Raw genomic sequence first — 11,059 nt, 5'->3', positions numbered from 1 at the left:
TCGACTTCACGCCTATGTAGCCACATACGCCTATATATACATACACATCACTATAATTTGATTTTCCCCAATGCAAAAATGTTTAGATTGTAGAATTTGTGGATTAAACGCTTGACTTTTTTGTGTCGCATGATGTTAGAATACGGGCTACCCTGCAAATAAAAGACCAAAGCAGGACAGACGGAAATATGTTATTATAGACCTAAAATCTAATTTATGCTAGTGGATATAAACGCACAATCTGAAGTATATTTCAGAAAAAAATCTTGAGATAAGAATGAACTGAACCTCGTCCACTAGCCTACCAGGTCCGTATTCCACTATTTAGATTACTGAAGCCAGAGTGGAAGAGCTGCCTTGAAACGGCTCTCCTAAAAATTCACACTGCTTGTTTTGATCACTCAGTCTTGAAGTAAGGGGGCCTAGAAACCGCACAACCTCCTTGGTTCATAATTGGTTTTATAGGACTGGCGAAGAGCCAAAGTGTTTACACTGAAGTGATCGACATTGGAATCAACCAATTGTAGACATAGCTGTAGAATTCTGCTGGATGAGTTGAAGGGGGCGGGGTTTGTAAAACAATGCTTGTTTCATTGCTAGAGTTTTCTGAGATCTACAGAGAAGGACTTACTAGGGACTTCCCCCCCAAGGTTAGTTTACAGTGTATCTACGGATGGACTGTATATTATGGAGCATTTGAAATGTTTCTACAAACTTCTGGATTAATGGATTTTTTTAGTGGGACTCCATCGCCAGTAAGGACTGTTTTTTAGTAGGGGAGTTCATTTGTGAAGGATTATATGAACAATTGAACAGCAAACCTATATTTCTAAACCTACTTCAGAAAGTTTCTCAGATAGAAGTCATGCTGTGTAAAACGGAATTTCTGAAGCGGGTTTCCTAAACCCTAAATCCAGCATTCTTACGATCCGAAGATTGTTAAAAGCATTGTAAGTTTTTTAAGTGTTGTAAGAAAAGTTTGAAACCAGTCGTGCCAGGTGACGCATTTTAAGGAACGATAGTCTGTCTAATCTAAACTCTTTTATTCATTTTGTTTTCGTTCCCTTGCTGTAGGCTGTATTGAGTTTAAACTGGCCCATCTCACTTTCTCTATATGCTGCAGTGTTATAAGAATAACGAAGTAAAATCAGTCTCTGGAACAGCCTTGAGGCTCTTTATAATTAGATACAATTTACGACTATTTCTGTCTAAAATAATTTAGCAGCAATGGTCTTTGTGATTGTGTGGTTATCGATACCGTTTTAATAGAATATAATCGTATAGGAATTTGTGGAAAATCCCAAAGCAGTGCGGAAAGATCAAACATAACAAACCACATCCAAACGTGTCCTGTTCTCTAACGAGGAACCGTAAAAGCAGTAAGAACTGAGGACTAATCATATTGAAACTGTTAACGAGTGATTCGCTCTTTCAACTATTTTACCGAAACGACTTTTATCGACGCTATAATGTTTAGCCTATATGAACAAACATTTCTGAAACGTGGCTGCATTTCTGTTACAAGTAGGCTAGGCTACCGAAAGAATGAGCTTTTATCCGAGTGCAGCACATTTAATCGGCACTTCCACAATGCGAGTCTGTACAGTGAGTCTGCGGGGCGGCATTAAAGTGAGTTGAATACATTTTGTATATATTATTTAAGAAGCTGTGTGTGTCGTACACTACGCCTCTTGCTAGGTACAATCAGTATTCCTTTCGCGTTTTCTTTACTAACACGGAATTTCAGTACTGAGATTTGAGTGAAGGACTGAACTGCTTTCTTTCAAGATGATTAAAGCAGAAAAATCTGTTTTTAGATAGTAAGCCAGGTGTAGCATGACCCATAAGTCATTATTGCAGGCTATGTATTTAAGATAACATACCATTTTTAATGATAGCCTGTTTTGGTCAAAGATATAGTTGTATGATAATAAATTTAATTGCTAAAAGAATCACCAAATCAAATTAAATTTCCATGTGAATAATTCGTAATATGAAATGTTTATAGCCTACATTTGTAAACGGGGACTCAAAGCAAGTATTTTTGTATAAACTCATCTCAGACCATGCCGTGACCGACAAGAAAATGTGCACGTTATGCGTAAAGCTAAAAGACACAGGTTTAACTAAAAATGTGCTCAAAACTGATATAACTGTTTGGTATTGAATATTAACATTTAATTACCATTTAAACACCTAGTTTTAACGCATATATTTCACTACTACGAACGTAGCTATGACTAAAAACCCTTGCACTGCTTTCCCCGAGTGCAAGACATGAGCATAGGCTACACACACTAAAAGGCCGAATTGCAAAAAGAAAAGCAACGTCTAAGAAAATGTTGTTTTTTACCAATACCAGTGTGTTTGGTGAATACATCGTTAAGCCTATTGATATATATTTGAATTTATAAACCGAACATTAGTTTTGTTCACGTGATAAAACTGAGCACTCAAAAGTTTTTCTTTTCCATTTATAGGTCAGCAGAATGACTGATAAGGATGCAGATTTCCACGGAAAAATAAGGACTGTTTAATAGACTGGCTATCTTGGAATTTCTGGTCGGACAGTTTCTTATATCAATTTTATCCGTTTTGGATGATGGATGGCCGAGATTTCGGCCCCCCCAGATCCGTTCATGTACCCTCGCCTTTGCTGTCGGGGCTGGCTATGGAGCCACACCGACTCGGAGCAGCCGCTGCTGCCGGGAGAATACCTCCATCCCCAGGCCATGTGGGTACGGGGCACCCGGCACCGCTCCATACTGGAAAATATTTGTCATCGGCCATGAATCTCCACTCTCATCACGGTGAGTGATTTATTTTTATTTATTTTTACAAATATCTTTTCCATGTGCACCAGAGTGACTGATAATATAAGGGCAATGCCTGGTTACACCGATTTGAAAAGTTCCAAAATATTCGATTACTACGGTAGTAGTGGCCACGCTGAATAACTGGGCTAGATACCAGATTTTTTTATTCAGCTATTTCAGATGGTTTAGTTAGTAGCTTATTTTGTAGCCTTGTATGCTGCATGAACATCGGTGTCGTAGCGAATTTAATTTGGCCGTGGAGCCACCCAAAATAAACTCTGGAGGAATAGTTTACTCAAGACCTTTTTCCGGCAGCATAATGTCACGCAAACCGCGGAACTGCTGCATAAAGCGCGACACACAAGCACGTGCATATAGGCCTGTATTAATATGACTGAATCCGCACAAGTTAAATAATAATAAAAAAGCACTCAAAACACGTTTGCATTATCATACACAGACGTGTGTGGGGAGATTTCTGAATTATCTTTATCTTTAATTTCGAACATTGTCAATAGCCCAAATTAGATTTAGGCTGTAGGAATTCAGTTCATACTGCCAAGCTAATTAAAATGTATGCCACAACGTTGAGTCTTCAACTCAAGTGGAACAATAATCACAGTTCTCCAGCCTGGTAATGTGCTTTTTATTTCGGAACAAGCTTATGGTTTGGAATAATCAGAAAATTTTAGTTCGAGGCATCATGAACCGCACATGTATGTCAATATATGACTCCTAGTTATTTTGTTGATTCTTGAGTAGGGTATTTCTTCGCTGGCGAAACAGGACGAGTAAGGATTTAGACATAATTGAATCCAATTTCTGGGAATCTGTCAAACTGAGTGTAAAAACGCTCTTGGTATAGAACATTGAAAAACTAATTAACTTTAAAATTTGTATGCAAACGGTTATTTCAAAACGAAATTTTAAAATAGCAACAAAAAAAAAATCGCTTTTCTGATACACGTCAGGCTGTAAGCAGCCTTAAGACAACGAAATGAAACCGAGTGCGAATATCAATTGTACTGGAAGGGTAAGACTTCGTTGAGTTAAAGTAAATAACTAACTTGGTCGGCAATAACAAAATGCCCTTTGCAAACAGCAATCAATTTAAAACAAAATAACCCCCTCCCCCTTTTCAAATGAATGCAATAATACAATTCAGAGTATATATGTAAATTTGAAAGTATTCACATTATGCCTTCAGATTTTTTCAAATTACTTTTCACTTTTACGTCTATGAAGAGAGATCCTACCTACGTGAACAACTGATGGAATTTACACTACCTTCACATTTGAGGAAGTTGTGCCTTCACATTTTTTCCTCATAAATTTTGAATGGATGAACAAGTATTCATTCTCAAAGTATTTTGGTGTGGGTGCTGTACAGTGTGCACAGTGTGATGTAGTAGGGTTGCAACTTGGACTGCAGATTTATTCAGTGGCATTGTTTGTCCAGGGTGCTGGTAATGTGAACTTGTGCTTATGCACTGTTGGCACTATATCTGTCTTTGACTGGTATGTTTGTATGTTGATGTCTTCAATATGAATCAGATTTATTTTAGAGAAAACATTTTATTGGTTATTTTTGCTCTACGCACATACACACACACACACACACCAGTAATCATCATGATATTTCAACAAAGTTATTACTATCTCTGTTTCACTGGTGCTAGTTCAAAGAAGATTTATTAAAATGGCTGTTTCAACACTGCAAGATGGAAACATTTGGATTAAAACATTTTTATTTGATCATTCAATCAATATTGATGTTTCACAGCCCAATGCTGCTTGTCATGTCATAGCCAAATTGTTATTCTTGCAGTGTTGTGGTTATGTATTTTAAAAAATATTCAGCGGGAATATGTGGATTTACCCATTCCACAGAAGCTGGAACAGAGTGGAAAAAAATATATTACCTGGGAATGTACATCATTTTAGAATGCACGAAGTATTAACATGTATTGTCAGTGGCTTACTCGAAAGACAATAAGTCCTTAATCAGCCCTCATGGGACATACACATTTCCACTGAGGAAAAAGCTTTCAAAAAAGGGAATGTTTTAATTGGCATTGAATGATTTGGATGTTGCTTTGTTCTGTTATGTTTTGTTAGGCTGTGAAATAATTTTTATGCTTTGATACATTGGAGAGAATCCACCTCAGTTTGGAAAACAAAGTTGCGATGATGGAGTTCTTTTCCCAAAAATAGGTTTGTCCAGTGTTTGTAAATGGTTTCTGAATGTGAGCAGATATAGATTTTAATTATTGAGGATTTGTTGCAACATGTTGCATATCAACAGAAATGTTGTGCTTTTGTACATCTTTTCTTTGTTTATAGCTTAAATGAAGCACTCCTTAAAACATCTTTTCTCAGTAATAAGCCTCTGTTGTCTTTGGTAGATCAAGTATTGCCTGTGTATTGCTAAGTTCATTTGTATCACTGAAGACATACAATGTCATACTGTCATAAAGGTGAATCCATTCATAAAATTCCCAGTAACCCAAGATTTTTTTTTCTCTTTCAGTAAAACTTAAAAAATATACTTCTGAAGTCAAAAAGTTTTCCACAGCTTATGAAAAGGACTTAAATATCTAGGTTTTGCAAGCCTAAATTTGAGAGCGGGGCTCCTACAGTTATAGAAGACTAGTGTCTTCAATAGCTCTGCAAAGGTATTGCAGTATAGAAAAGTACTGTACCTTATATCTCTGTTTGGTGTGATCTCGGTGGGTTGTGAATTTTAGATGCCTCTGCAGGCTTGTGTGAGTCCAGAAAACTATTTATAGCCCAAGAGGAGCAGTATTCAATAGAGCTCAATAGAGCTTCTGCTTAGTTGGATGTATTGCTGAACCATGCCATTCCTGCTCTGTGCTATTCATATATATTTCTGAAGAAAGTTTTTCAACTGAAGGGGTTTTGTGTCTTGTACAGGAGATATTTTTCAATTGATGTTCTTCAAGGCTAGATTTCAGTCAGGAAGGCAGAACTCATTGCAAAATCTGCTCAGTATGGTTGGCAATATGGAAAATATTATCTTGTCTCATAGACTAGAAACTGTCAAAGGTTTTCCATTTTGTCATAGTCTTCCACATCTGTAATAAAATAACTGTGCAGTATATGCTTGAAATGTACTGTTTGATTGTAATTGCTTTTAATGGTCTGTTGCATAGAGCACCCAAATCAACTTAAAAACCATGTGTGATAAATAATAAATTAAATTTTAGCAGATTTAAAAAAATCTAATCTATTAACTATGTATGATCACTTGCTCTAAGAACAGTAATATCTTAAAATAAATTGCCTTTTGTTGTATGTTTCAGAGGGAATTGTAAGCCAGACTCTTTTGGATGTCACAAAATGTAATTTAACATAGAAACCTAAGTGTCATGAGTTCCTTCATAAGTCAGAGGACTCTGGAATTCAGATTTAGCTGTATATTAACTGGCGGAACAGATCCCAGGGCTCTTGTCCAGCCTGTCATTAAAATATGGAATTGGGTACCTTGGCACAGTGGCACTGCCTTGTTCCAGTGCTCTGCTTGTTCCTCCAGGTGATGAAAGAAGGGTGACTGGTGTTTACCTTTCAGAGAAATCCTTTTTTGTGACCACCTGCTTGAGAAAAATGCCGCAGAGTGCGTTGAGAGGTGGAACCACTCGGTGTCCTCTAGGGCCTGCAAAGGATGGTAGAGAATGAGGAAACCGTGTTCTTTCCTTTGCAGCTTGTGGTCAATTTGGCAAAGTAGAATGGAGAGAGGAGGCTTGGGATGCACAAGTGCCCTTTAATGGTCCTAGCATTTGTCTCTTTTGAGAAAAGCTTGCCTGTCAATTGATGTAGAGAAAGGTTTCCAACCTACAGGAAAACTGGAAACAATGATAAAAGGACCTTGCGTAACGTTAAAGGCTTGTTTCGTTTAAAAAAATAAAATAAATAATCCAAATGACCTTTTCCCACCAAAAGCAAATTTAAAAGGAAGAAAAGTTGGATAGCTTCACGGCTGTCATCTCGGAGTGTTCCGATTTTAACAGAAGTGTTGTAAACATACAGTATATATGTACTTTATCTCTGAGTGTCTTATTTCATAACCATTCTGCCCTGTAGCCACATTTTTTCACTATCCACTTTAGCCACCTGCGTGATATTTATGGTAATAAAGACAACTTCCCTGTGTAGTCTTCACATCCATGAATGACAAGGTTCTTAGATTGTTAATGTTTGACCTGGAAAATTTAGTTTAGTTTCTGAAACAGCCTAAGATGGTTAAAATGCTAATATTGCCATTGTGCAGTTGCAGCCCTCAAGTAGGTCTGTTGCCAATAATGGTTATCTGAGTGAACATGATTTATCGTAAGATTTTTTCTTGTTAAGCAGGGAAGGTCTAATGCATATTTACATAATTTGGATGAGTGCATTCTGTATTTGCATTTATTTTGTGCCTCTGCTTGCAGACATTACTGGCTGTGCTTCAGGTGAATCCACTATAAGCATGTTTCTGTATTTAAAAGTATTCATTGCTAAAATTATATGAGCTTCATCATCCTAAGGAAATAACATTTTATTTTGCTCCATTTAAAGACTCTTACCTGGTATTGGACATTTTAACAATTTAAATGTGTAAATCATTATTTTCCTTTGAGCTTTTGAATTGAGATGCCAGACCACATTGAATACTTTATAGTTCTGGCTGAATTTCTTCAATAACATTCCATATGTACTGTGAAATCAGAGTACAACCACTCATTTAAGTAAGTCCCAACAGTACAGAACATACTCCAGCCACAGTCGGTAAGGGGGTTGTGCATGAAATCGAGGTGATGTCATCACAATGGGTTATTAAAGAATGAATTAATATGTAATTGTTTTATTTTATATACTTGCATTGTTGGCTGAGGCTCTATAGACTAAAAGAACATTTCACAATTCTAAACGGTTTGTGTTCGAACGATATGGTTTGGGGCAATGCCTTTGTTTAGTTTCTGCAGTCAATGTAGGGTAGTTGTCTTTGGCAAATGACATTTGCTTAACTATGGAAGATCATATGAGAGGAAGCTTATTTGATTTTGAGCAATCTGTTCACTTCTGTTTTGAATGAACAAGTGCATTTTCATGACTGGTCTACTGCACTTGAATCTGCCTGCAACATGTGGACCAAACATGCTGAAGAGGTGATTTCTTAGTTGGAAGAGTGTCAAACTGTTGCATCCAGAAAGTTGCTGTTAGTCAGAACTTACTGAAGGGGACCTATGCTGACACAACCAGATTTTTATACAAGGTGTATTTCAGAGAACTTTTTGTAGCACCACCACTTCATCACCTTTAATACATCTGCCCCTCTTTTTTAAGTGAAGATGATACTCATTTGTTCAGCATGATCAACATTCTGTCTTTAGAGCGTACATTTAAATATGCACATTCTGAAAATCAGACATTGTGTTGCTCGCCTAAAATCCAGGTGGATGTTGTCATGTCCTCATATTTGCATTTTCTCAGTAAGTTTCTAATTTTGTGTTAGTTTTAGGCTGGATAAATCTCCAGAGCTGGCTTTGACAAAATATGTATTTGTGGAATATAAGTCAATAATTAAATAAAATAAACTTTGCCACCTAGGTTGGTTTTCTTCCTTGTTGGGACGGAAAGTTGGTGTCAGCTGCAGTGGTCAATGCCTGTGTTGCATGGCTCTTTTACTCAGAGCCAAGTGGAGCGAAGTGGCAGATGACCTGATTAAAGCACAACTCTCGGAGCTTACCAAATCCAGAGCCTTGTTCCCTCTTCATCAGAATCACTTTTTTTCTGGTAAACTCAGGCACATTTTTTGAAGGAATTTAGAAAAGTAATCTTTTTAAGTAATGGCCCCCTGACTATGGTTGTGTAGTGGCCTTGATATTGTTGACTGGTGCAGATTTTCTCAATCTCTATTCTCAGCCGAATAGCTCTAACTATTGGTCTCCCAGTGGTTTCATTCACCTGTTTTCAGTTTGTTCTGTTGCCGGTTGCTGATTTTTAAGGGATGGCCTTTTCTTTGTTGGGTATTACATTGCAGGTTCTTCTTCATTATCGAGCCAAAAGTAGTGCTGGGATATACAAGCCTTTAGATTTTTTTGTTGCTCTTTCCTAATATGTGCAGAGGGGCAGGGTTTGATAGAGCCTGCTAGTGGTCAGGTGGACTAAACTATGATAACGGCCCCTCTGTGGTGGGTGACCCGTGCTGGACTTGAACCCTGGCACACGTGGTAAGGTCTGAAATGCATGCGGGTGAAGCACATGGACCAGGTTTTTCAGGCCCAGAGATGAAAGGCTGTGCAGCTGCTCGTCAGTATTTGGCCTTCTGGCATTTAGCTTGTGCCTGTCTTTTTATTGAGTGCAAAATTGTACTCGGGCTCCGACGATGAGCGTTCCTTCTGTTAATACCAGGAGCAGGGAAGCAGAGTGGGAAAAGCACTTCCAAGCAACATGGTCCCTCTGTTTCCTATTGTTTATTTTTATTTGTAGTTTTTTTTTTTTTTTTTGCAGTTTACATTTTTCCCTGATTTTTCTCAGCAAAAACATTTTTCTTTCACATATGGTAGGTTTTGATGTTTAAGTTCTGCATGAATAATATTTGAGAATTGTAAATGTAAACTTAAAAATAGGCCCATAAAGAAGGCAAGTTGATTTTGGATGTTACTCTCGGACAACGAAGTGCCACACCCTTTCTGCTTTTTTCCACCTTGTCCAAACCAAAGTTCACTTGCAACAAATTATTTTTGACTGCCGCATTATGCACTAGAACTGAAAGTTCATTGTATTTTCAGATAGGTCCATGGGTAAGTCTGTGTGGCAACTGAAGATATACGCATCCTTGGGTAATGATAGAAAAGCTGTGCAACAAAACACTAGTTTCAGTGGTGTAGAAGATATTAACAACAAAGCAATTACATTTTTAATATAGGTTTTTTTTTTTAATTCACTGTATGTGGAAGCAGCATTAATGACTGATCCAGTGCCTTTTTTAGGCAGATCTTTGCGTCATAGTTTCCAAGTGATGCATTTGTTAAACTGTGGCCTCATGACTGCTTGGAAATAGAATACATTACCTTGACTTGTTTAAAGGAAAACTGGGAGTGTTCAGTAAAGAAAGCAGACCTTCCTGTCACAAGGGGATATTCCCTCTTTCAAAAAGGAATAAATCGATGACAGGCATAGAGATTGTAAACTGACAATGGGTTTATTAGGGTCTGGGAGTTTCTTTGCCTAAATCCCCTTTTTGATATTGCTTTAAGCCCCACTAATTTCTTTCCTTATTCTGACCAACAGCGACACGCTCACATTAATAATGCATGAGAGCCTTATTTAAATATTGAGCAGATTAATATGTTTTTCTCATGTGTGCGTGTGTGTGAGAGAAATATCGGGGGAGGGTACGGGGATATTTGTCTACTGCTTAACCTTTTTGATGGAAATGAATAGTGAACATACGCCTGGTTTGACAGGAGTCTTGGATGAAAGGGCCTTTACTGATTGACCTCCAAGCCAAACCAACGGTTACCATTTGAAATGATTACTTACTCGCTCTGCACTGAGATGAATGTATCACAACAAGAAGCCCTGTGCTCAACCCTTCGCTCTCCCTTAAAAATGATCCCACTTTCAGGGTAATGTGTGCAGAGGTCTCAGACGGACACAAAGATCTGTTTCATTCTCCGAAAGCCTTTGTGTCATTGACAGTGGCAATGTTTGAAAAGTAACATTGCGACTAAACAAATTATGTTAGAATTTTTTTTGAAAACTATTTGTTTGATGTATCTGTTTTGGGCGAAAGAGAAAATCAGAGAGATCTTCTGCTGTCCATGGGAAGAAATAATCATGCTGAAATAGAACTATTAAGAGGAGAGGTATTTATAACAAGAGCTTCGTGTTTTTCCATTGTGATGCTGTAAGAGGGACCACTCTTATACACATACTATTTAATAGATGCCTACTCACCATTTTACTTTTTAGTGTCTAAACTAAGCAGTACAAGGGTGAATATTTGCTTTTTTCTCTGTTGGCCAGTGCACCGGTGTTTTTCAGAGTATTCCATTTCCGGGGATAAGTAGGCTATTCTACAGCTTATACATATGTGGCAACATCTCTTTAACATTATAATTATCACGAATACAGAAGTTATGTTTAGTGTTATGTTTAATTCTGTGAAGTAATGCCTGCTGGTGAATTGTGCTGCTATTTTGTAAATTTTCGTTTTTTTAGTTGTATTAAAATGTATT

The 11,059-nt window shown here is 37.5% G+C and overlaps 1 protein-coding gene across 7 annotated transcripts in view; it reads left to right on the top strand.

The window, feature by feature from the left end:
- Window positions 1-499: 499 nt before the first annotated feature.
- LOC135248215 (trinucleotide repeat-containing gene 18 protein-like) overlaps window positions 500-11,059 on the top strand; it is a 74,219-nt gene continuing 63,659 nt past the window's right edge. For 4 of the 7 annotated variants that reach the window (XM_064322576.1, XM_064322575.1, XM_064322574.1 and 1 more), the window contains exons 1-2: window positions 600-950; window positions 2,481-2,810. In XM_064322576.1, the coding sequence (XP_064178646.1) occupies window positions 2,600-2,810 (211 nt within the window). In that variant the 5' untranslated portion in view covers window positions 600-950; window positions 2,481-2,599. Of the gene's footprint in view, window positions 951-1,025; window positions 1,630-2,480; window positions 2,811-11,059 lie in introns of those variants that run through there. The other 3 variants (XM_064322571.1, XM_064322572.1, XM_064322573.1) reach the window with 3 other exon arrangements.

This window comes from Anguilla rostrata, chromosome 2 (assembly GCF_018555375.3).
Source record: "Anguilla rostrata isolate EN2019 chromosome 2, ASM1855537v3, whole genome shotgun sequence".
Taxonomy (NCBI): domain Eukaryota; kingdom Metazoa; phylum Chordata; class Actinopteri; order Anguilliformes; family Anguillidae; genus Anguilla; species Anguilla rostrata.
This window is presented reverse-complemented; position numbering and strand designations above follow the sequence as displayed.